Source organism: Phascolarctos cinereus, unplaced genomic scaffold (genome assembly GCF_003287225.1).
Source record: "Phascolarctos cinereus isolate Bilbo 61053 unplaced genomic scaffold, phaCin_HiC Scaffold_9;HRSCAF=440, whole genome shotgun sequence".
NCBI lineage: Eukaryota > Metazoa > Chordata > Mammalia > Diprotodontia > Phascolarctidae > Phascolarctos > Phascolarctos cinereus.
Window position 1 is genome coordinate 28,883,282 of NW_027556402.1, and position 27,532 is coordinate 28,910,813.

General features: G+C 37.9%; 1 protein-coding gene across 1 annotated transcript in view; it reads left to right on the forward strand.

Moving 5' to 3' along the window:
• The first annotated feature begins 13,009 nt into the window (after positions 1-13,009).
• The window catches only part of LOC110209649 (uncharacterized), a 47,614-nt gene continuing 33,091 nt past the window's right edge, over positions 13,010-27,532 (forward strand). The window contains exon 1 of the mRNA XM_078148838.1: positions 13,010-13,092. Within this exon, the coding sequence (XP_078004964.1) occupies positions 13,010-13,092 (83 nt within the window). The remainder of the gene's footprint in view (positions 13,093-27,532) is intronic.

Below are 27,532 nucleotides of genomic sequence, written 5' to 3' on the forward strand. Positions count from 1 at the left end.
TTTCTCATACCTTCTGGCTCTTTACTCTGCCACTCCCTAAACCTCAAGGGCTTTTATTTTAAAAATATATATTTTTAAAAAATTGAATTCCAAATTCTCTCTCTCTGCAGCTACTTCCCCACATATTGAAAAGTCAAGGAATACAACACCCATTGTTATACATGTGAAGTTATGTAAAACGTATTTCCAAATTAGCTGTGTTGTAAAGAAGAGAAAAGAAAAAGGTGAGAAAAATAAAGTCAAAGGAAATATATTTTAATCTGCAGTTAGAGTACATCAGTTCTGTCCCTGAAGGTGGGTAGCGTTTTCCATCATGAGTCCTTTAGAGTTTTCGTAAATCATTGTATTACTCAGAGTAGTTGGGTCTTTCACAAGTGATCATTGTTAAAATATTACCACATACAGTGTTCTCCTGCTGCTGCTCACTTCACTTTGCATCAGTTTGTAGAAGTCTTCCTAGGTTTTCCTAAAGCCGTCCCTTGGTGATTTCTCATAGCATGATAGTGTTCCATCACAATCGTATGCCACAATTTGTTCAGCCATTGATGGACATCCCTTTGGTTTCCCCATTTTTGCCACTACAAACAGAGGTACTATAAATAATTTTGTATGTATGGTCCCTTTTCCTTTTTCTTTGATCTCTTTGGAATTTAGATCTAGTAGCAGTATTACTGGGCCAAAAGGTATGCACAATTTTATAGCTCTTTGGGCACAGTTCAAATTGTTCTCCAGAGTGATTGGAACAGTTCACGACTTCATCAGCAGTGCATTAGTGAACCTATTTTCCCACATCCCTTCCAGAATTTGTCATTTTCCTTTTCTGTCATGTTAGCCAATCTGATGGGTGTGAAGTAGTACCTCAGAATTGTTTTAATTTGAATTTCTCTAATTATTAATAATTTAGAGAATTGCTATATGATTATTGAAGCTTTGATTTCTTCTTCTGAAACTGCCTGTTTATATTCTTTGAGCATGTATCAGTTGGGGAATAGCTGTTATTTTTAAGTATTTGGCTCAGTTTCCTATATATTTGGGAAATGATGCCTTTATCAGAGAAACTTGCTGCATAGATTTCCCCCCCCCCCCCAGTTTCCTGCTTTCCTTCTAATTTTAGCTGCAGTAGTTTTGTTTCTGCAAAAATCTTTAAAAAATTTGATATAATCAAAATTATACATTTCACCTCCTGTGATCCTTATCACTTTTTTGGTCTAGAACTCTGTCTTTATCCATACATCTGACAGGTAATTTTTTCCATGCACCCGTAATTTGCTTATAATATCACCCTTTATGTCTAAATCATGTGTCCATTTTAAGCTTATCTTGGTATATGAGATGTTTGTCTATGCCTAGTTTCTACCAGACAACTTTCCTGTTTCCCAGCAGCTTTTGTTATATAGTGAATTCCTGCCCCAATAGCTGGGATCTTATGGTTTATCAAACAGTAGATTACTGTGTTCATTTACTTCTGTATATTAGGAACCAAATTCCATTGAACAACCACTCTATTTCTTATCCAGTACCAGATATTTTTTTTTTTATGATTACTGCTTTGTAATATAGTTTGAGATATGGTGCTGCTAGGCTGTTTTCCTTCATTCTCCCCCCCCCCCATTGAATCCCTTGATATTCTAGATCTTTTGTTCTTCCAGATGAATTTTGTTATTATTTTTTCTACCTCTATAAAATAATTCTTCGGTAGTTTGATATGGAACTGAATAAGTAAAATGATTTAGGTAGCATTGTCATTTTTATTATATTGATTGCTTACCCGTGAACAATGACCATTTCTCCAGTTGTTTAGATTTGTTTTTATTCATATAAAAAGTGTTTTGTAACTGTGTAATATAGTTCTTTTATGTTAGCAGGTAGAAGCCCAAGTATTTTATACAATCTGAAGTTATTTTAAATGACATTCCTCTTTCTATCCCTTCCTGCTGGGCTTTATTTTATTCTATTATTTTATTACCAGCAAGACCCAGGTAATACATAGACACACTGATGATTTATGTGGGTTTGTTTTACATCCTACCAAAGCTGTCAACTGTTCAGGGCTCTCTAAGTCATATCATCTGCAAGGAGGGATAGTTTTGTTCTCTCATTGCCTGTGCTTATTTCTTCAATTTCTTTTTCTTGGTTCATTGCTTTCTTGTTTCATTGACGCATTTTTAGTACAATATTGAATAATAACGGTAATAATGGACATCCTTGCTTCACCCCTGATCTTACTGGAAAGGCTTCTAGTTTATCCTCATTACAGATAATGCTTGTTCTTGGTTTTAGACAAATGCTACTTATGATTTTAAGAAAAGCTCCATTTATTCCTAGTGTTTTCAATAGGAAAGGGTGTCATATTTTGTCAGAACCTTTTTCTGCATCATTAACATAATCATATATTGTTATTGTTATGGTCAATTATGCTTATAATTTTTCTAATATTGAACCAGGACTGGATTTCTCTAACTAACCTGGTCATAATATATGATCTTTTTTTTTTTTTTGCAAGGCAGTTGGGGTTAAGTGACTTGCCCAGGGTTACACAGCTAGTTAGTGTCAAATATCTGGTCTGAGACCAGATTTGAAGTCAGGTTCTCCTGACTTCAGGGCCAGTGCTCTATCCACTCCGCCACCTAGCTGCCCCAGTGTATGATCTTTACCATATACTGCTCTTTCCTGGAATTGTGATTTGGGACTGTGTGTGGATAATAAAGATGCTAAATGGTGCCTATACCTTCACTCAGTAATAGCACAAGGGTCCCCTGTAATCTCTTTCTGACCATTGTTCAATCCCCTTATCCTCTCTGGGCATGGAGCACTCCTGGTACCTCTGGTATCACTGCTGTTGCTGCCACTGTGGCCCACAGCTGATGTTTCTTCCATTGTGCCATGCTCCCCTCTCCAGTGCCCACAGACCTCTCTTACTGTTGTCCCAAGCTGTCCTGGGCCAAAAAAATGGCTCAGTCTGACTCTTTGTGGGTCATGCCTCTTAGAATTTGATTTGACTCACTTTTAGGAAGTTGTTTAGAGGGGAGTATTAGGAGAGCTCAGAAAAGTGCTCCCTTCACTCTGTCACCTTGGTTTAGCTCCAGTCCCTCCATGTGCCAAGGAGCTTTAGAGAGAGCCATATAAAGCTTAGGTTGGCTTTATGTCTAGGTCTCCCTAAAAGGAGAGAATAGAAAGGTGCTAAATGTGCAGTATCATTCAGTTATAGCATAGTTATTTGTTCCCTCTATATAAATAGTACTAAATATAAAAGACTCACAAGTGCATATTGTAAAAAGTTTTTTTTTCAAAATAATCAACAGTAGTAGCTCCTCTTCTAGAAGGTCTGGGCTTCAGAACATGAAGTGGTTTGTGGATCTTCTGTTTCCATTTCACCTTGGCCTTCCGGCAATTCAGTCCAGGGGGTGGCTTATCTTTCCTGACACAGAAATTCCTCCTTCTGGTAGTCCATTTTGACTTCTGCCTGAGGGACCCAGAAGCACCAACTTGTCAAATTCACAATGCTGCCTCCAAAGCTGGAAATGGCTATCGCCTATGCTTGGTAAAGAATCACAAAACAGCAGAATATAAAATACATCCACACTAATTATCAGTATTTCTATATAATACCAATAAAACTTAGCAGAAAGAGAGAGAAGAAAAATTCCATTTAAAATATATCAGAAGCTTTTGGAGCATTCCCACTTTACTAATATGGCAGCTTGCTGAGGGCCTTATCCTGGGTACTCCCAGATCTCTTCACATGAGGGAGTCTGCCTTACTTCCACAAGGGCAGGTGGAGTTTCCTTTGATTGGCTGTGAGGTTGGTCCAGGCTGTGTCTTTCAAAGTGACCAGACTGAGACAGCCACTCTTTCTTCTTTCTCTTTCCCACTGTGTCCAGAGGGTGAAGATCACAGTTCATCCACATTGTGAATGCCATGAACTGAGCTGATGAGAAGGCCCTCTTTTACTCTGGCTCTGAGAAATGAGCCGGAGGGGTATTTGTTTCTGTTCTGTTTAATTTTTCTTTCTTAGTTTCAGAAGTCTGCAGTGGTCCCCACTGGACCTAGGAGTTCAACTCATGGTGACCTTGTAACCAGGATTGCAGGCATGGTGGTGTAGCCTATGAGTCTGGCCTGGAAGCCCGGAAAAGCTAGGCCGTCTGGGACTCCATTACAAGGAGAATTTTAGACTTGGAACTTGGGACTACAAGCTCTATAGCAGTAGTGTTAAACTCAAATAGAAAACAGAGCCACTAAATCGTATATAAATTTCCCTGTTGGCATGAATTAACTTAGTTTTAAAATATAATTTATCTCTTTTTTAATTTTGTTTTTATTTATTTTGTTAAGTGTTTCCCAGTTACATTTTAATCTGGTTCCTGCAGCACTGAGGAGTATTGTTGGCTATATGAGGCCCTCAGGCTAAAAGTTTGAACCCTCTGCTCCATAGGAACTTAACTAAACTGTGAACTTAGACACTGAGGTTTAAGGGAGGAGGGAGACATTTACAGCAACTCTGTGGTGGCAAAAGACTGGAAACTAAGACGATGCCCATCAACTGGCGAATGGCTGAGTGAATCATAGTATATGAATGTAATAGAATTCTACTGTGCTGTAAAAAAATGAGGAAATAGATGATTTTAAAGACACATGGAAAGATTGGTATGAACTGACACAGTGAGCAGAATCAAAAGAATGATTTATATTATGATGTCAATATTATGAGAATGAGTAATTTTGAAGACATTTAAACTGATGCAGATTGAAGTGAGTAGAACCAGGAGTGCAATTTATACAATAATGCCAACACTATGAAAATGAACAATTTTGAAGGCTGATCAACTCAATGATCATTCATGGTATGATGATACTATACATATGATAAACATTTATTAAGTGCCCACTATGTTCAAGACATTATACTAAGTGCTGGGAGTTCAAATAAGGAGTTAAAAGACCCAGTCTGCCTTCAGGGGATTTAAAATTTAATGGAGGAACACACACTACACAAAAGGAAACTGGGTCCCAGAGAGGGTACCTGGCTCAGGGCATGATGAAGATGATGATGGAGTTGAAACTGAGCAGAGGTGGCAAATGAAGAGTGGCTGGCCTTTTGAGCACTCTGTAAAGGGAGGCTTTGGGAGGAATTTTTTGCTCAGCCCTCCAACCAGAGAGACAGAAGTAACTGAGGGTCATGATGAGGTGTGAGTAGCAAAGCTGAAGCAATATCCAGGATAATGAGTTTCCTGGTGATGAGTTCATCTGGTGAATGATGAAGCATGCCATACATTTGACAGAAAGGTGATGGAGTTGGTGCAGAATGAGACAGATTTGTTTGGACATGGCCAATGAAGGAATTGGTTTCCTTGACTTTACATATTTGTTATAAGGAATTTGTTTTTCTTTCTCTTTTTTCTCCAGTGGATTATGGAGTGTGTGAGGGGAGATAAAATAGATTTCTGTTAATTAAAAAATAAAATTTAACTTAAAAAACCCCCCAGAAAACAATAGCTGAAGGCCCAGGCTCAGCTCACCTAGCCAAGCTCCTGCCTTAGTAACAGTATGTTCAAATATGTCATATCCGGGGTGGGGAGGGTGGCACCGCCCTTCTCCCACCTTCTAGCAGGAAGGTCAGCAAGGAAAGATTGCTTGCCATGTCGATGAGTTGAAGGAAGACAATGAGCAGGAAACTGTCTCCTTTTTAATTGACAGTGCAGTGAGATGCTGTCTTTTTGACCTTAGAAAGTAACCCTCGCTTTAATTTCTCCATCTGTAAAATGAGGGATTAGAAGGTCTCTAAAGGTCTTTCTGGGGTAGTGAGGTGGTGCCGTGAATAGAACACTGGGCCTGGAGTCAGGAAGACCTGAGTTTGAATCTGACCCCAGATACTTACTAGCTGTGTAACCCTGGGCAAGTCACTTAACTCCTGTTTGCCTCAGTTCCTCATCTGTAAAATTGGGATACACTGGAGAAGGAAATGGCAAACCACTCTAGTGTCTTTGCCAAGAAGGTGTCCATGGGGTCTTGTAGAGTTGTACGCAACTGAACAACAATAACAGTAAAGTCCTTTTCAGTTCTAAGTCTATGATCCTGAAATCCTATGATCTTATTTTATCTGTTCTGTACTTTTAAGTCAATTGTATAATGGTAAAGATTCTATTGGAGAATATCATTTGGAAAAGGTCTCCTGTTACTTTTAATACCCTCATAAAAGATGCCTTCAATGTGTGTTTAGATTATTCTTATAAAAATTTTATATAGATTGGAAACTAGACATATTGAAGTTGGAGATTGTTTTCGTGTCTTTGATTTCTTCTCTTCAGATTCTATGAGAATCAATCACTTAATGTCTGCACAATTGTGTCACTATAGTGTAAAGCTTCTTCGCGTACACTTGGTAAATGCCAGTTGTGCTTCCCATCTTTGTTCATTTCAGCTCCATTTCCATCTCTTTTGTAAGCAGATCTGGAGCTGTGATTTACTTCAAGTGTTGTGGCTCTGCTGTCTATGATGGTGAAAAGAGTTCATAAGCTTTCTAAGTTTATAAGCTTTCAATTATTTTTCATCTAATTGAAGTCATATTTCCAACATTTTCATTTATTAAACTACTTTAAAGTTTTTTAACATTTATTTTTAAATTTTGAGTTACAAATTCTCTCCCTCCCTCTAGCCCTTCACCCACCCATTGAGAAGGAAGCAATATTACACATGTGAAGTCAGGCAAAACATATTTCCATATTAACTGTGTTATAAAAAAAGGTAAGAAAAAGTGGAAAAAAGTGCTTTGATCTGCACTTAAGAGTAAGTTAAATCTTTCTCTGGAAGTGGTTAGCATTTTTTCATCATGAGTTTTTTGGAATTGGCCTGGATCATTGTATTGGGGATGCTCATTAATTGGGGAATGTCTAAATAAGCTGTGATAGATGACTGTAATGGAATATTATTGTACTGTAAGAAATGACAAGCAGGATTATTTCAGAAAAACTTGGAAAGGCTGACGTGAACTGATGCATAGTAAAGTGAACAGAACAGGAGAATGTCGTACACAGTAACAGCAATATTGTATGACAAAACTGAGAATGACTTAGCTATTCTCAGCAATACAATGATCCAAGACAATCCCAGAGGACTAATAATGAAGCATATTATCTGCCTCCAGAGAGAGAGCTGATATTGATTGAATACAGACTGAAGTATGCAATTTTTCACTTTATTTCTTTCATTTTTTCTTTTATTTGAGTCTTCTTGTACAAAATGACTAATATGGAAATTTTACATAATTGTACATGTATAACCTATATCTGATTGCTTACTGTCTCAGGAAGAGGGGAGGGGAGGGAGGGATAGAATTTGGACCTCAAACCTTTAAATAAAAATGTTCAAAAATTGGAAAAAAAATTTTAAAAGGATCATTGTATTGATCACAGTAGCTAAATCTTTCATAGTTGATTATTGTTACATTTGCTGGATTATGGAGAAAGCAAGAGAGTTCCAGAAAAAAACATCTACTTCTGCTTCAGTGACTACAGCAAAGCCTTTGACTGTGTGCATCACAACAGATATATCAAGTCCTCAAAGAGATGGGGATACCAGATCATCTCACTTGTCTCCTGAGGAACCTACATAGCAGCCAAGAAGCAACAGTTAGAACCAGACATGGAACAACTGATTGGCTTGAGATTGGAAAATGAGTATTATGAGGCTGTATGTTGTCATCTTATTTAACTTATATGCGGAGTATATCATGTAAAATGTCAGCCTAGATGAGTCAAAAACTAGAATTAAGGTTGCCAGGAGAAATAGCAACATCAGATTTGCACTCTGAAAGCAGAAAGTGAAGAAGGATTAAGAAGCCTCTTAATGGGAGTGAAAGAGGGCAGTGTAAAAACTGTCTTGAATCTTGACATCAAAAAAATAAGATCTTGGCAACTGGTGTCAGCACTTCTTGACAAATAGAGGGAGAAGTGGAAGAAATAAAGGCTGTGTCAGATTTTATATTCTTGGGCTCAAAGATCCCTGCAGATAGTGACCATACCCATGAAATTAAAAGATGCTTGCTCCTCGCAAGGAAAGCTATGACAAATCTGGATAGCATACTAAAAAGCAGAGTCATCGTCTTGCTGATAAAGGTCTGTATAGTAAATGTAGTAAAAAGTTTTCCAGTAGCAATGTATGTCTGTGAGAGTTGGATTTTAAGGAAAACAGACAGCTGAAGAATTGAGCTTTTAAATTGTGTCAGAGAAGACTTCTGAGAGTCCCTTGGACAGCAAGGAGACCAAATCAGTCAGTCCTTAAGAAACTAATTCAGACTATTCATTGGAAATACTGACGCTAAAATTCTTTGGCCACATAATGAGAAGACAGGACTTATTAGAAAAGACCGTGATGTTGGGAAAGATTAAAGGCAAAAGGTAAAGGGGATGGCAGAGAATGAGATGGATGGATAGTGTCACGGAAACAATGAATATGAACTTGGATAGACTTTTAGAGAGAGTGTACAAGTGCAGATTGCTATGGTCCGTTGGGTCACGAAAAGTTGGACAGGACTGAACAACTGAGCAACAACAATAACAACACATTTTTATGATATTGCTGTTACTGTCTACAATGTTCTCCTGGTTCGGCTCACTTTGTTTTGCCGCAATTCATACGTGTCTTCCCAGATTTTTCTCAAATGATCCTCTGCATTTTTAAAAATACAACAGTATTCCATTATAATCATATAGCGCAACTTGTTCAGCCATTCCCCCGCTGATGGGCAGCCTCTCAACTTCCCATTCTTTATCACCGCAATAAGAGCTGCTTTAAATACGTTTGTATATAGAAGTCCTTTTCCTTTTTCTTTGATCTCTTTGGAATACAGCTGAGTCAAAGGCTGAGCACAGTTCTGTAACCCTTCTGGCATAGTTCCAAATTGTTCTCTAGAAAGGCTGGACCAGTTCACAACTCTACCTATAAGTATGCCTATTTGTCCACATCTCCTCCATCATTTGCCATTTCCCTTTTCTGTCACATTAGCCAATTTGATTGGTGTGAGGTGGAACCTCAGAGTTGTTTTAATTTGCATTTCTTTAATCAATAGTGATTTAGATATTGGGAATTAGGATGATGACTTGCCCAGGTCCAATGGGATCACCGTAGGGCTGATCTGTAGATCCTGGTGTGGTCCAAGGGCAGTCATAATATGCTGTGTTTATTATCTGATCAAATCATTATTTTAAGTAATTCAGTGTGTTTCTGTAGTATTCAGAAGGAAATTTAATATGTCACATCTTTATTATCTGAAATCACTAGATTTGACTTATGCAAAACTGAAAAAAGTCAACTTTTTTGAAGCCAAAATCAGATTTTCTCAGAAGATATACTAATTATTCCTTTTGCAAAGGATCTATGGGATTATTTAAACAAATTTCCTTATTAGACATTAAATATGAGATAGCTTACAAAATCAATTTATGGATCAAAAATCCATCCAGAGTATAAAGTGAGGTACATTAGAATATGAACATGGTAAGAAATTACAATGGATTCTTTAAATTGCTGGCACAAACTTAAAATAGCTAGCTACTGAAGGAAATCCAGTTCTTTTTGGCTTGTATGTATACCACCTATGTGAAGGGTTTTTTTTTTTTAAGTGGTCACCTTCCTGTATGGTGGCACCTACATGGTACCAGAATAAACACCAGAGGGAGAGTTGAAAAGAAAACAAACATCCAAGCACAGGCCTGAAACCTCTTTACCGTTGTCGAGGCGATGCTATTTTAGTACTCAGACACAGCTTATTTTGGAACTCCAGCCAGACGAGACTTAACTGCAGTTCAAATGAGCATGTGTGTTTTCAAACTAGTCTTTTGTTTCAGTTAAGGAGAGAGTGAGTGAGTGAGTGTGTGTGTGTGTGTGAGAGAGAGAGAGAGAGAGAGAGAATGACAGAGGAAGACAGAAGCAGAGAATGTGTGTGTGTGTGTGTATGTGTGTATGAGAGAGAGACAGAGACATAGAGAGGAGAGAAACTGAGGGAGACAGAGACAGGAAAAGGGGTAGAGATAGAGAGAGAGGGAGGGGAGACAGGACAAGAGACAGGAGACGCAGAGAAAAGAGACAGAAACAGAGAGTAAGAGAAAATTTCTATCCCAGCAGAGGCTTAGTTCTCTCCTGTCAATTACACTTCTTGATTGTACCAATAAAGAGATCATAGAATTGACAACTAGTAGCCCACAATATGTTCCAGTTTAAAATGCTGTGTAATTAGTTATGGGTAATATATTAATGAAATCAGATAAATAAATACATATATTTGTATACACACATATATAGGTATATATGTATCTATATACACATTATGTACATGTGTATGTGCACACACATATATAATACCTGTGTGTGTGGTGTGTGTGTTTGTGTGGACATTTTCTGAAACCGCAGTGTGGGTGTTGGAGTACTTTGACGCCTTCAGCGGTTCACCGTATGGAAAAGCGATCAGGCTGTGTGATGCCTCCTCAGTCATTTGCCATCCTCGTGCTTTGTCACTCTCCCTTCCACCACAGTGATAATAATACCTGCCCACACATTTTGGCTCCTTTCAGGGATGTGCCGAGAAGAGTGAGATCATGTCTGTGAGGGACAACTAATACCAGGGAGCTGAAAAGAGAGATGGGGGCAGCAAAGGCAACCTTCCCTCACCCCAGAACTTTGCCTGGGCCTGGCTCAGCTGCCGGTGCAAGTAGTGGCAATCACTATAAATGGGTTATTGGAGTGGTCATTTCCCTTGGATTGCTGTAAACCTGGGGGGAAGGGGGTGGTAAGAAAGGTGGGCAGGGAACCTGGCTAGAAGGAAGCTTAGTATAGGTGACCTGTGGCGCCTCAACCTACTCAGCCGCGGCCTTTCATGCCTCAGATGTACAGGATGCCATCTGTTCTTATTTTTAAGCTTCCACAAAAATGACAAACAAGATGCTTCTGGGGGGACTTTAAATAACTCTCAGGACTGCACCGAGACAAAACAACCTCAGTTTTAACAGACACAAAACAAAGATGACTCACTGTACAAAATAAATGTAGCTTTACAAAGATACCTGTTGGACAGGCGGAAGCAGTTTTAGCTGGAGAATGTTAATGTTTCTGTGGAAGAAAAATCAGGAATTTTGGGGTCATGACAGATTAGGAAATTTATGTTGAAATACATACACTTGTCAGTGCGATGATGATGACGACTCAGTCAATATAATATAATACACGATAAAAATAAAATGTCCAGTGTTTGAATAGCAATGAGTAGGCTAGGGAGAATCAGAAGAAGTTAAAAAAATATGGACCTGCCCTCAAGAAGACCTTCTTGCTATATGTCATACAGGATATTCTGTCCTGGCTTCCATGCTTTTATATGGCTGGTGCAACCTCGCCACCTCTGCCTCTTGGAATCCTTAGAATCTGGCTTCTCCTAATCCTTCCAGTTTTTAATTATCCCCTCAGTGAGGACCGTCTATCTATCTTTCTATCTGACTACCCATCTCCAAATCTGTATAGATCCCCATATATAAACATACACACATATTATTATATATTATACATGTATATGTGTATATGTACACACATGTATGTATACATGTACATGGGCATATATACATAAGTATGTATACACACACGTGTATATAGACATCTATACACGTGCAGACATATGTATATGTGTGCATATACATATATACATGTATGTGTATGTGTATATATACATATATGTGTGTATATATACATACATATTCATATATGTGTGTATATATACATACACACACACATATACACATACACCAGGAAGAAGTGTTGACTAGGACAGGATGTACCTCTCCTACCTCTTGCCTAGGAGGTGATAAACCTCAGAACTGAAGCTAAGAAGGAGTAAGAAGAGAATATTTTGCCATTCCTGGACTAAGGGTCTCTGCCTTTTTGGAAAGAGCCGAAGAGCAGTCCAGTTGGAAAGATTACGTTAGTACTCCAGTGGGAAATGTGCAGTAATATGCAACAGGGCTAGAAGTTGGAGGTGGTGAAGAGTGCAATTGCTCATCCATTAGTGAGCTGAAGGAGTCCAGCGGATTGACCCTTCCGGCAGAGACATCATGTCTTCTGAAGAGCCGACCCAATTTCAGAGCAGCCTGACTACTCCAGCCTGGCAGTATTCCAGGGGCGAAGTGACCTGTCCAATTTTGTGGTGATGTCTGGAGGGGAGCCAACCCATTGGCTTGAGTGATCTGCTTGGCCCAGACTTGCAACATCCGTGCCATGCCAGGTAGTAGGCCTAGTAGGCAAGCAACCTACCTGCCCAGGCCAGTAACAGATCATCTGAGTAGCCGAGGTCAGCCCAACCCAGAAGTGGATCAGCCCATTCAAGAGAGATGCCATGCCCTCTGAGAAGCAAGCAGGGGTGAACTGTGCCCTGTGAGGAGTAATCTAGCTGAGAAGTGGAGCGGAGCTCCTCAGTGAGCTCAAGGACTTTATGGAAAGAAAGTACACTGAGGCCCCGCAGTTTCCAAGTTGAGAGTTGTCTTGACCACATGTGCATCTGATCACCATTACTATATTATATATTGCTATATTATGTAACATCATAATAAATTATGATATTGTATCTAATTATGTATTACATTATATATCATATAATTATATGTTATCATACATAACTTCATGCCCACTGTCAAACCCAGAAAACAAGTGACCAAAGAGCCACAGAAGTTATGCAACGGTTGTTAACTCTGAAAATACCAGCAAGCTTACAGAGGTTATACAAGAACGGTTAAACTCTGAAAAATAAAATAAAACCAAAGAGCTAACAGTGGTTATAATAAGCAAAAGCCTTCTTTATTCTGTTGGAGGAGGGAAGCTAGACAAACATGCCGGTGTCTGAACAAACAGACCCGCAGCAGTGAGGCTAAGCCTTAATATGTATAGTAGTGGCAAGAGAAAGAACCAAGTAGCCTTGGCAATGAAGGTAGAGAGCAGCAGTGAGACAAGTTTGATTCATAGCAGGACTTCATGACCGATGGATACTGCAGGTGTTTGTCCGAGCTCGGAGACCATCTGGGGCTGTGTGAAGCAGTTCTGGAATTTAGTCACATCCAGAAGGTGAGCACAAAATGTTGGTGTTATGCCAAGTTCAGGGCACAGCCTGCTTGCTGAGCCTTAGCTCTAGAAAACAATATGTCTTTTAATAGTAAAAAAAGAGGAGTGATCTTGGTATGGGGTTGTCTTATTGGTGTCACTTTCTCTGATGAAATTGTGCTTTCAACTATATTGGACTAAATTGTTTAGTCTCCATTTAAATTTGAATCCTTTCTTTAAGAGTCCTTAATTATAAAATTTATTGTGTTGTACTTAATAAATGATAGGATTAACATTTCTGTCTTTTGAAGTTTGTTCATGAATTTTTTTATGACTTAGCATATGATTATTTATGGGATATTTAACTTATAGGCAGAGTACATCATCCAAAATGCCTGGTTGGATGAATCAGGAGCCAGAATTGAAGTTGCCAGGAGAAATATCAACAATCTCAGAAATGCAGATGATACCACTCCGAAGGCAAAAAGGGAGGAAAAATTAAGAAGCCTCTTGATGAGGGTGAGGGAAGTGTAAAAGCTGGCTTGAAGCTTAGCATCAAAAATACTAAGATCATGGCAATTGGTCCCATCACTTCCTGGCAAATAAAGGGAGAAAAAATGGAAGCTGTGTCAGATTTTATATTCTTGGGCTCAAAGATCACTGCAGATGGTGACTGCAGCCACCAAATTCAAAGACATTTGCTCTGTGGAAGGAAAGCTATGGCGAATCTAGACAGCATACTAAAGAACAGAGATGTTACCTTACCAACAAAGGTCCATACAGTCAAAGCTATGTTTTTTCCAGTAGTCATGTCTGACTATGAGAGTTGGACTTTAAGGAAAGCTGAGTGCCAACAGAATCCAACCTTTTGAAATGTGGTGCTGCAAGAGACTTTTGAGAGTCCCTTGGAACAGCAAGGAGATCAAATCAGGCAATAGTTAAAGAAATTAATCTAAGACTTTCCACCGGAAAGACAAACATTGAAGATGAAGCTGAATTTCTTTGGCCATGTAATGAGAGGACAAGATTAATTGGAAAAGACCCTAATCTTGGGAAAGATTGAAGGTAAGAAGGAGAAGGGGATGTCAGAGGATGAGATGGAGAGATAGTGTCATGGAAGCAATGAACATGAGTTCGGATAGACTTTAGGAGATAGAGGAGGACAGAAGGGCATGGTGTGCTACAATCCATGGGATCATGAAGAGTTGGATATAACTGACTGAGGAATAGCTGAGGATATGGTTAAGTCTGGTAATGTGACATACACTGCTGAAAAAAATGTGAACTGTTTTATTTCATCATTCACTAGAAAGCTGTCATGTCTAACTTTTGCTAAATTCGATTCAGATTCTTAACTTCTTTTATCTTTTTCTTAAATTTTTCTGGGTCTGAAAGGATTACATTGAGATCTCTATTGGTGATATTTTTACTGCTTATTTCTCCCTGAAATGTAAGGAACTCTTCCTTTAAGCGTTTAGATACTGTGCCATTCAGTACCTGTATACTAAGTCTTGATCTTATTTAATGGTTTACAATGCCTTCAAACATCATGTAATTTTCCCATTTGTTTCTTTTGACCTATTTTTCTCTTTTAATTTCTTGTACTTTTTAATTGTTGTCATGTCTGAGATCATGATTGCTACCCCTGCTTTTTTTAAAGTTCATCTGAAACATTATATATTCTGCTTTATTTGATTCTGCTGTCTTGTCTCCATTTTATTTGTGAGTTTATCCGATTCTTCTTCAGGCTTATGACTGTTATGCATTTCCTTCCATCATATTTTCTTATAATTTTCCTTCTCTTTGTCCTCTACTTCTCTTTAGAAAGAAGAAAAAGTGGTGGAAGAGAAGGAATATGACCATCACTGCTGATCTATAATAAATGCAATTTGCTTCTCCTGTACTGTCTCTCCTTTCTTTCTCTAATCCAAACTGCAATCACTAGTTATTACACTTCTTTCTCTCCTTTAAATTACACTTTATAATCCACTCTCCAAATCTGAAGTTTGTTTTGCTTGTGACTGAATGAATAGTCACAATTCACTTCCCAATTCTGTTCTACCTCTTAAACAACTCTATCCCCTTTTCTTTTCCTGCCTGTTTCCTTATTGACTTTACTATGTTTCTATACCAAATTCTGCGTGTATTCAACCTTCCTCTGTACAGTTCAGAGAAGAGTGAAGTTCATATGATGTCCTCCCCAACCCTTTCTTTGTATACTCTAGTTCTGTATCCCAATTATAAAAATACTAACTTCCATCCTCTTTTTTCCCTAGTGTTTTCTTTTGCTCCTCTCCTTTCTTTCTTCTCTTAAGATCCTCAGAAAAAGAACAAAACCATGCCCATCCCCTTTCTGTATCTTATTTCTCTCTCTGCTACCCTTGAAGACCGGATTTTGAATGGACCCACGTTTTCTTCTCCTATTAGAATGTAAGCACTTCACCAACATTTAGTCCTCTTCTAGTTGGTCAAATATATTTACTTTTGTAGGTTCCTTTTGACTCCTATGTTGCATTTCAAACTTTTTATTGTGTTCTGGTATTTTCACCAGGAATGCTTGAAAGCCTTTTATTTCATTAAAACTTAATTTTTCTCCCTCATCAAATGATACTCAGTCTTTCAGGCTAAGTTATTCTTTGTTATGAGCCTTTATTTTCTGCTTTGTGGATTTTCACATTCCAAAATTTTCTCTGTTTTATAGTTGATGACAAGTTTTGTGTGGTCCTATATGTGGTCCCTTCATGCTCGAACTCTTTCTTTCTGGCTGCCTTTTTTTTTCTTTTACATTAAAATACTAGGTGTTGTTATGCCACTTTGTGAGTTTTCATTTTGAGGTTTCTTTCAGGAGGTGGTTGAGTCTTTCTATTTTCAACTTGTCTCCTGGTTCTAATGAGTCTGTGCAGGATGGTTTCATTATGATTTCTTGAAATATGGTCCATTTTTTAGGGAGTCAAGTAATTTTAATTTTTTTTCCTATTTAACTTGTTTTAAAATTAAATTATATTACTTTTTCAATTAAGAATCATTTTGGGGGCATCTAGGTTGTGCAGTGGATAGAGCACTGGCTGTGGAGTCAGGAGGACCTGAGTTCAAGTCTGCCTCAGACACTTGACACTTACTAGGTGTGTGACCCTAGTCACTTCACCCCATTGCCTAGCCAAAAAGAATCATTTGTTTTCTCTTTTACTTATCTCCTTCCACCAGTTCTGCTGGAAATAAGAAAACCCTTCTAACAAATATGCATAGCTAAGCAAAACAAATAACTATATTGACCATATCCAAAAACAAAAGTCTTGCTCTGCATATTTAATCCACTATCTTTCTATCAGTAGGTAAGTAGCATTCTTCACCATTGGTCCTCTGGGGAAAATAGTTGATTTTTATAATGTTAGTGTAGTGTAAAATGTTCTACTTCTGTTCACTTCACTGTGCATTGGTTAATAAAAATGTTCCTATCCCCTTCATAATTTCCTAGAACGTAATAGTATTTCATTATATCAGAGGCAGCTAGGTGGTTCAGTGTATATGCTGAACCTGGAGTCAAGAAGACCTAAGTTCAATTTCATCCAGACACTGACTAGCTGTGTGACTCTGGACAAGTCATTTAATATCTTTTTGCTTCTGTTTCCTCAACTGTAAGATGTTGATAATAACAGCCCCTACTTTGCAGCGTTGTTGTGAGGATGAATTGAGATGGTATTTGTAAAAAGCATTTAATACAGTGCCTGGCACAAAGTAGATACTATATAAATGCTTGTTACCCACTTTATATTTATATACCATAATTTGTTTAGCTATTTCCTAAATGATGGGCACCTCCTTAGTTTCCACTTCTTTGCCACCTCAGAAAGAATTGCTACAAATATTTTTGTGAATATAGGACCTTTTCCTTTTTTTGATCTCTTTAAGGTATAGTAATGGTATCACTAGATCAAAGGGTTTACCCAGTTTAGCAACTTTCTAAACACAGTTCCAAACTTCTTTCTAGAATGGCTATGCCAATTCACAATTCCACTAATAGTATATCAATATGCCTGTTTTCCCATAGGCCCTCCAAAATTTTAAATTTCCCTCCCCCCCTTAACTTTGCCAATCTGATGGGTGTGAACTTAACATTTTTTCTAATTATTAATGATTTGTAACATTTCATACAGTTATAAATAGCTTGAATTTCTTCCCTTTGACCATTTCATTTATCAATTAGGGAATGGCCCTCATTCTTATAAATTTTAATTAATTCGTTATATATCCAGGTGAGTTATTTTTGCTATTATGTAATCTGAGTGTGTATGTATTACAGTGGGTGATGGAAAAACACACACCATCTCCAAAATGTAATAAGAGTTGTGGTGTGGTGACATGATGTAATGTGATGACAGGGAATAGCTACCCACCAATGTCACATAATATAGTGGTAACTCTCCTTGCATGAGCCATATCAGCACCAACTATAATCAGCCTAGTTCACTGAAGTAAGCCACCACCAAAACCACTTACATACAGACTCTCTCAGGATTCTAGGGCTTATCCGCTGTTGAGAGGAAATACATTGCCTCTACTCACCATTCTAATTCTTGAGCCCCTATTTGATGCATTTCCTATCTATTCAAACCACAAGGTAACACACCCACACAACCAGTAACTCATGTTAACACTTTTGGATCTTAAACCTAACCACGTACTTAACAAAAAGGCAAAATAAATAAAATTATAGATATTAACATATTAAAATTAATGCACATAGGAGAAAATACATTAGAATCTCCAGATAAACCCGCCAATTTACTTAATTCTATTGTAGAGAGTGAGCATATACTAAAAAAGAAACAGGCAGGGAAATATATGAGAGAAGAAAACCTATGATCTTAGGGTAACTTACAACTCTAGACCACAGGCTTTTATCATATTGGTTCATTTAGGAACCACACAGAATACCATAGAAAACTGTTTCTCCGGTTTTTGTTTGGCTTTTGATTCTCATAACTTTTTAGCTTTGCAGATTGTCTTGATTTACCAACACCTAGCCAAATCCAGGAAACCAAAGCAACTATAAAATTCCATGTTTTTCTTTCTTAAATGAGAAGTGGCAACAGAGAGCAGCAGGACCTTATTGAGAATCATCATCTCTTTCTGACTCTTGTCGTTGTTGTTGACTCATGTCCAGCTCGTCATGACCCCATTTAGGGTTTTCTTGGCAGAGATACTGGAGTGGTTTGTCATTTCCTTCTCCAGCTCATTTTACAGTTGAGGAAACCCAGGTAGAGTGAAGTGATTTGCCCAAGGTCATACAGCTAGTAAATGTCTGAGGCCAGATTTGAACTCAGGAAAATGAGTCTTCCTGATTCCATGTTCAGTGCTCTGTCTATTGAGCCACCTAACTACCCCACTACCACCTAACCGCCTCAACTCTTGGTGGAATTGAAGGACATGCGAGGTCAGTGAAACTCTTGATCAATAAAGCCAATTCTTTCTTTACCAATCAGGAATCCCTTTGCCAAAGCCTCTTGTTAGCTGACTACTTCCAATTATTACAGCTCCTATAGTGTAGCTTTTCAGCTCATTTTCTGTCTTCCATTTTTTTCTTAAATTCCCATGTCAGATTCTTCTCACAGGTTCCTTTGCTCAGGTCCTATATATTCCAGTGGCTTGCGTGAGAGCCTATTGACTGTCAATGACTCACCTTTCATTGAAAAAGGATACAAGTCACCAAATTTTCCCTGCAAAATTCTTTTTAAAATCACACCTTAGTCTTCATATACTTACAAGACTTTTTTTCCTCTTCAATATAGCCCTCTTTAACCAAAACAGTTATGTGCAATCTAACTGTGGCATAATAATACTTTGCATCTGGGAAGACCTTAACATGGTCCAACATCTTTTTTAATGTCCTTGAAACTGTGTTTTCTTTACATTCATATTTCTCCAATTTTCAATAAATTAAAAAATACCCTTTTACCCTTTATAACATCAATTTATTTCCACACAAGAGAGGCATCTTCTTATGTTGTAAACAAGGAGATTTGACTCTTTATATTTACACTAGATTTGATTTTCTCTTGAAAACCATTTAAATCCTGTCTAAAAGCTATTTGTTTATATATCTGCATCAACATTTTATATTAAAACAAAGTTCTTTTCCTATTCTTTTTAGGTATCAATATAGCCATCTACAATAGGAGCAGTATCATGTCCTTTGAAAAGTAATACAAATCTTTTCTTTTACACATAAAAATTTTTTTCTCTCCCTTTTATCAGCTCAACCTGAAAAAATCCCTAGAGACATCCTGTTTTATAAGGAAATACCTTACATTTTCTTCCTTTTCAATCTTTTAATTTTATTCTAATATTTATTATTATTCTATAGAATCATTTCATTGTATTTTTCAAGAAGATTGTTACTTGGGTAAGATTTTTTCACTTTCTGTTTCAATGTATTTATTCTCCTTCCAGGTCTTTCCTCCAGAGCTCTTCTTTCACTTATAATTTCTTTTTTTCCCCTCCTTTGTAGCCTTATAGTTCTTATGGCCAAGTGACATTTCTCTCAAAGGCTTGGTCATATAATTGTGTGGTTACTCCCAGCTTCCGTAGTTTGCCTCTTAGATATCTGTACTATTTCTTCCCAGTATTCGATGTATTCTGTTTATTTATATCTTCAACTTCAGTTCCTAATTTGAGATTTTTGTACCATGGATAGACTCTGTGCCTTCCTGTATTCTAGGATGGGGTGATCAGATCTTATTTGTCTATGACCTCAATTTCCTAGGCTTCTAATGCTTACTTCTCCCTCCTCTGATGTCTGTACTCAGAGTTCTGGCAGGTTTCAATCCTGCCTCAACCCTGTAGGGTAAGAATTCTATGAATTCCAAGCCCCTCTCTTTCCCAGCCTCCTCTTCCCCTGTGCTCCAGTCAAAGTACTACTGTCTCCCAACCCCACAACCACAGTAAGCATGCTTTGGGTTTCCTACCCCTTTGGAGACCCTCAGGAACAGGCTTAAAATGTCTCTACAGTGGAGAAATTCATATTTTTTTGAGTATATATGGTAGGACTCTGTTTCATCTTAATCAGAAGTCCTCATGAAGTAGATTTATAATCTGTAATGTCTCCTTGATTGACCCACCAGGGAGGGTAATATGTTTAATGAAATTCTTCTATTAGACCTATGCTAAGATCTGAGTATACAAAGTTAAAAACTAAACATTTCCTTCCCTCAAGGACTTCACACGCTATTAGGAAAAACAATATGTAAACCTAGAAGTAAATGCAAATTGAACAAACAGTAAATACAAAGTATTTGGGAGGGAGAAGGGTGGTGGACATCCTTGACTCCAGCATTGCCTTTAGGCACACAGTAGGTGCTTTGTGGTTTGCCCTACAGGAAATTTCCTTTCCTCTAAATTGTCTATCACAAACTTGAGCAGAACATGCTCACTCCCATTCTATCCCACTTTCAGTGAGACTCAGATCCAGAATAGAATTTCTCCTTGTTTAGGCTCCTCTGCTTTTTGAAGGATGAAATTATCATTAAGACAAGTCAAGAAGTTATTAGATTGTCTGCTTTTGGCATAGAAAGAATTCGCCACTGTATCATGCTTCTATGCCAGGTTTGTGATCTATTTCTCAGACTCCTTACCTCTTTTCTTTATACTCAGCTGGTCTATAATAATATTTCAATGACAAAAACACTTCTATTTCTCCCTCCATTGACCATCATTCAAATACTTTTCCACCATGTTTCTTTCTTCTAGTCCCTGAACTTCTCCACATATGTATACCTTCTTTCTTCAAAAAATAGATTTTTATTGATATGTTTTGTTTTTATATAACTAAATTTCCCCTCTATGTTTTTTTCTCTTCACTTCCCAGCCAACCTTTATAACAAAAAAATTTTTTTTACAAAGAAGAGGAGGAGAAACAGTAAAAAATCAATACATCAAAAACACATTAAAAATACACAAAAAGCTGTTATAAACAATATTCCACACTTATGGACTCTGTCCAAAGGAACAGGAGTGGGGTTGGGAAGGGAGGTATCCTATCTCTTCCTAGCAGTCTAACTTAGTTTTTTGATTGTTTTATAGTTGTTTTTCTTTCCCTTTATATTATAATCGTTGTTTTCCTGGTTCTTCCTGTGTTTTTCTGTATTGGTATTTTCATCATTACTTACAAGCACAGCAGCATTCCATTACATTTACACAGAATTTGTTTTGTCATTCATAATCATTTCCAAGTTGATGTGCATCTTCTTTGTTTCTGGTTCTTTAATTGACAATGATGTCCTACTTCCTTGTTACCCTATATTTACCTGTCCTATTTCTTTTGAATAAGGTAGTTCCATCCAGATCCAGAATAGTTATGAATTTTGCTCCCACAAGCCAACCTAGTTCACGACATCTAGTTGCTCTTGCTTGTTGACAAAAATTGGGCCATTTTTCTATGGACATTTGAGACCTTGGGTTTTCCCATTGTCTTTTTTCTTGGATTTTGTCTCCGGTCAGCATCTGGGTGACTCAACTGTCATTCCTCTTCCTTCTTTGCAGTTATTTTCTATGGCATCTAGCTTAGGGATATACGTAGTCATTTTCTCTCTTTCTGGTACTTTTTAGTTTAAAGCTCTTTTGATCAGACTTGAAGGATGCCTGGCAAATACATTCTGACCAGCCTTTGTTAGGTGTATTACATCACTGGCCAGGAATCAGTCTGACCTGTATTTTAAGTTATGGTCCAGAAATCCAAACCCAGTTCCCAGACTACACCTTCTTAGCCATCTCTTCATTTCTGTAATTGTCTTGCATCTCCTGCCCAATGGATAATAGTGAGGAAAACAAAACTTATTCCACCATAGCCCTGATTTCTCGGCCAAGGCTCCTTCTGGCAAGAAATGCCACAGTCTTTGCCTTTAAGAAGTTTACATTCTCCGGGCAGACAGTTTTCTTATTAAATCCCTTTTAAAAGATTCACAACAACCCTGCAAAACATGTGATTCATGTATTACCTCCATTTTACAAATGAAGAAACTTGAGGCTGATGGAGGTTAAGTGATTTGCTTAAGATCACCTAACTTGGGTCAGAGTGTAATGCAGAACATTATTTTACCATTTAGGTAGTAGGACCCTTTAGGCCATGGAAAGCAGAAGTTGCTGCTTAATCTTGCCCTAGACCTCTTTCCTCCTAAATCTAAACAATAGTGAAATGTACTCTTGCATAGCTTAAGCACAGCCCATACCTCCAATGCAAATGGATAAGAAAACTTGCAATATAATGGCTTTAGATAATTATGTTTATACCAGAAACCCAGGACACCTGTCTGGTTTGTGTGATCCCTGACCTGTAATGATGGGGTGCTCAGATGCTTGTGCTTATACTTTTGCCCCCAAAATGCCTCCCTAGTCTCAGAAACACTATCTCTGACAACCACTCCCCAGCCCAAGGACACTGTGCCTAGCAGTATTCATGCATGGGCCTCAGCATGACCCTTATCTGGCTGCTCAGGCTCCAGTCCTCAGATCATATCTCTGGAAGCCTCCAAATTCCTTAGCACAACCCTTATCTGGCTGCTCAGGCCCCAGCCCTCAGATCATATCTCTGGAAGCCTCCATTGTGAGAAAGTTTTTTCCTTTGTTGCAGAGCATTATCATGTCTAGACAGAGGGAGAGGGGTGTCCTTGACCAGCCCAAAAACTCTTCCTCTTGCCAGACTTCAAAGATCCATCCCCCTTGCTGTCCTGTATACTCCCTATATAAACCCTAGCTCCAACCCTGATGGGGCTGCTTGATTTGGGTGTGACTACCCCTGGCAGCCGTGCGCTAATAAAGTCCACAATTTAAATTGGTCTGGGTCTAACTCCCTAATTTCTCGGTATAACAAGAGATAATATTTACGTCCATCTCCAGGTCCTTTCTGATGTATGCCACATTGCTTTTCATGTTTTCTGCAATAGGTTATAAACTCCTTATGTTTCATCCCAGGAAGTTCTTTTTTTTTTCCCCTTTGTACCTCCAGTATCTAACACATAATAATACATTCTTGTTAATTTATTGATGGGCAAGGCTAAGCTACTAATGCTAAGCTACTCTAAATAAGCTAAAGGAAGTAGCTAAAAATTTAAGACACCTTTCTTTGTTTTTTCTCTTGTGTTTCCTCTTCATCTCAGATAATATGAATTTCTGATCAAATGTAAGCCAGGCATTCATTTTCCATGCTTCTCTTCTCAGAACCCTGCTTGGACTTTTCTCTGGTCAGTTGCTCCATGCTGAAGTCTGCATCCTAGCATGACCTCAGGTGATTACAACATGTGCTTTGTGGTTGCCTTTCAGGAAATTACTCAAGTTCCACTTTCCCTAGCTTCTTCTGATATGCATTGACTCTGGGGACAGCTAGAAACAAACTGCTAAATAAAGACTTCGGGTTACAGCCTCCGTTTCTCTGAGACCAAGAGATTCTCTTTTCCCCACTTTTTACTCCCAGTTTTGTAAAAATCTACATATTGGTTTACAAACACAGCTGACTATCAGCAAAATAAAATGTGTGAGAAGTACCGATATTCCAACCTGCGTGGTCTGTGACTTTTTAGTATTTTCCTGATCTGAGCTACCCTTCATGACCTTGGGCAAATCACTTAACCTTTGTGGGCTTCATTTTCCTTACCTGAAGAATGGCTAATGTATCTTTTGGCAGCTAAATCCTATGTGATCTATAATTCAGCTCAAGACGGTTCTGAACATTTTTTTTATTGGCATCTTCAACACCACTTTACTGCTAAACATTTGAAAAAATCCTTCAAAGAGCTTCTTTGATTCACCATCTACTTGGAGGAAAAAGGAAGCTAATAGTAGTTTTGTTAATATGTAATTAAATACAGAGAAGGGAAAATGCCAACTCTTTTCCTAGATGAAAATTTTTGAAATTTAGCTCCTTTTCTGACTTGTTATACATAGACACAAAAGATTGGTACTGAAGTTGAGAGAGAAGGCTGGAGAGAGAAAAAAAAACTCTTCAGTGCCTTTGCTGTGTGGTGCTAGTGAAAGGAAAATTCTTCATTTGGGCTTTCACCCTCATTAAACGAGGCAAACTCAAGATGAAGAGAATAAAAGGAGTTTATTGTAAGTACATCATGGTTGCAACACGCTGACAGGCTGATCACTGGAGAATGCAGATGGCTTCAAGGTGAGGAGAGCTTTTATAGGTAACTTTTGTAATAAGAGAAAGACAATTCTGATAGGTCCGCCTCAACAAAAGAGGATTGGCCCTTGAATTTCAGTTCCTCCCCAAGATGGCAAGTACATGACAATTTCCAGGTACAGGCTACAGGGTGACTTGACCACGTGACACATACTAGGGGACTGGGTGTTTCCTCCTACCAAAGGTGATGGACAAGCAGGTCTAGGAACAATGGCTCATTTGTTGAGGGCCGATCTTAAGAGACAGTTTGACCTCTGCCCAGGCTTTTACCCAAAGGGCTCAATAATTAAGAAGCACCACTCTCCTGTTAGGAGGTTCCTGAGACATTGCTTCTCACTCTTTCAACCTTAGATTTATATATTCACTCCTCTATACAGGCGCCAGGAAAAAGCCTTGGAATTTACAACTCTATCTAGGAACTCTGATAAGGAGGAAATGTATGTTATCATATCCTTAGCAGATGTTTCAGGAGTGTCTCAAGGGGAGGACTCTTTGAAGTTAGGATGGATTTTCTCTATATATCCTGTACCCTCAGAAAAATAAACTGAGTCAGTTTTCTGCTCCGCCTGGCCTATTTCTTCACGTCTTATTTCACACCTTTCCATTGGGTGTACAATCTGGTTGCGGGCAACGCTCATTGAGTCAACATAACTTTCAATAATTCCCCCATTTGATAATAAATCATATATATGGAAACGACTGAACAACAAAAGAGATGTCATGTAATAGTTCCCAGACTCTACTCCCTCTAGGAAGCACATGATATTCTCCTTGAATAATGGACTATTGACATCATGACAATGTAGGCAATCATACCTGAAATCAAAACTCAGAGTAATATCAGATTACAGTCCCATGAAATTTTTACTTCAAATAGCAAGTTTCACTAAACACAGCTTGGGGCTAATTTGTTATTTCTCTCATATTGCAACAATAAAAGTTTACCAGGCCTTTAAAAAGTTACTCAATATCCTTTTCTTCCTTTTCTTTGTCTTCTCCTAGAGTCTAAACTCATCCTGGCATAAACATCTACTATTAGAAATAAAAAAATATAAATATGTTCTGGAATCCCACATAGATAATGAATATATAATAGTTTACTTAAAACCCTAGAAAAACAACCCTGGCCAATTGCTGTAAATCTTCAGACTAACAGATATCCATCTTTTAAGGTACTGCATATTCACTATTTAAAACAAAAAAACATCTTTAAGAACTAGAGTTTGTTAAGACTAAGATGGTTCAAGATACAGCTTCAATATATACTATTCCAGGTATGACTTCATAACCTCCACAAGTGAAAGGTGAGTAAATCTTAGATGAAACTCACTCTGCGTTACAAGCAGGCTTGAAAATTACACCACCATTTTGTACAAGGAGTGTTTGTATCCCTTTTATCCAGGAGGAATTCCACAGCACAGCAAGCTTTTGCACAGTTTATAACCAGATGGTAAGATAAGATTGACAAGAGTTTGTGACCAGATGGTCCCAAGAAATCTTGTAAGTTTACAAATAAGGAGATTTTACAAGGTCTTTTCTTTGTACCTTTTCTTACACAGTAATCAATCAATTTTCCCTTTTAAAATATACCTATGCAAATGCTTGATAGGTTTAAACATGATGACAATAACCCCAAATAACTTAATTAACAATTTCATAATTCTCATAAATGATAGCCAAATATTTTTAGGTGAAATTTCCTGTTAACTACAGGCAAATCTGGAAATTTACACTTTCTCAAATTTCAGTCCTTACTACAACAAGGGGTCAGCAGGGCTGATAAAATAATAGTTTTCAAATGTTTTTTCCACTGTCTTTTAGCAGGTAACATTCAGGTTACAAAAGAAGTCGCTTTTCTAACAGCATATCTGATATGATAGTTTACCCAATTTCACAGTATCATAAGCAATATTGTGGATTTGAAACATAAAACAAAACCCATTACCAGTCAGGTGACCTCAATTCAGTTGAATGCATTTCCAAATTACCTTACGTAGAAAATCATTCATCTTATTACCATTGGCACTGTATACTGATCACATTGAAAACCATGCACAATGTCATCAAGTATGCAGCAATTACATCTAATTAAAGAAATAGTAATAGTAACAGTTAACATTTATATAGGCTTGCCTTATGCCAGACATTGTGATAAGCACTTTACAATCCTGTGATCCTCACAGCAACCCACCTTTAAACAGAGGCGAAGTCACACAGCTAATGAATTTCTCAGATTGGATTTTAACTCAGGTTTTTCTGATCCATGCATTTCCCAGCAGTTTCATGCTTTAATGCCAGATTGCAAATGTATTTCTGCAATGAGTTCTGCTTTACCACAACTATCCTAATAGGGGAGCACACTTAGACTGAATTTTGATTTTACTTCAGGACAGATTTCAACCATATTGAATCCGGATTTATAATCATTAATAGTTAAGATTTAAATCAATTTATCTATGGGCCATTTACCATTAGCACTTCAGAAAAAGAGATCCCATTATTATCAATAAATTCATTAAAAAGAAAAAAGAAAAGAAAATAAACATGGTAGAGGCACTCACAGCTTCCTATAACCTTTTCCCCATTTCTTCAAAGAGCTGGATCAAGTCTTAGTTCCCAGCCTCATTTACCTCTCCAGAGGCTTTCCAGATAAGGACAAGCAGCAATTTCCCATTCCCATCTCCTAGCGTAGGAGCCCAGGAATTTCAAGCTGCATATCACAAAGAATAACCACATAGTTTCCCATATCTTCATCTGAATGAGATCAAAACCCTTCCTCATTTCTCTGTTTCCAAATCTCCAAAATTCTTTAGTCAGACTACACAACTTTCTTTAACTTTCTATTCATTTCCTCTTCTCTCTTAACTCCTTTAAATATCTCTTGCTTTCTTTTAAACTTAGATAACCCTCCCCCCCCCAAAAAAAAAATAACTGCATTCATCTTATTTCTTTCACATCCTGATTGGATACTTCCCTTACTAATCACATCCTAGCCTATCCCTTACTCCATTGAATTCCTCCCAGTTCTTAGTTATATCCCCTCCCTCCTCATAATACCTCTTATCCACAAAAGGGTTAGAAAGACCTAGGCAATGGTGGGGATGGGGTAGTTTGGTCCCTCCTCTTGGTGGACCTCCAGGAAATTTCAAATCTCCCTTTTCATTCCTTCTGTTTTTTCACCCTGAGTAATACTAGAAAACCCTAGGGGTAACAAAACTGGCCATCAGGCAAATGGGGGACGGGGTAGTCACTGTTAACATTTGTACTTCCAGACCTTAGCACAAT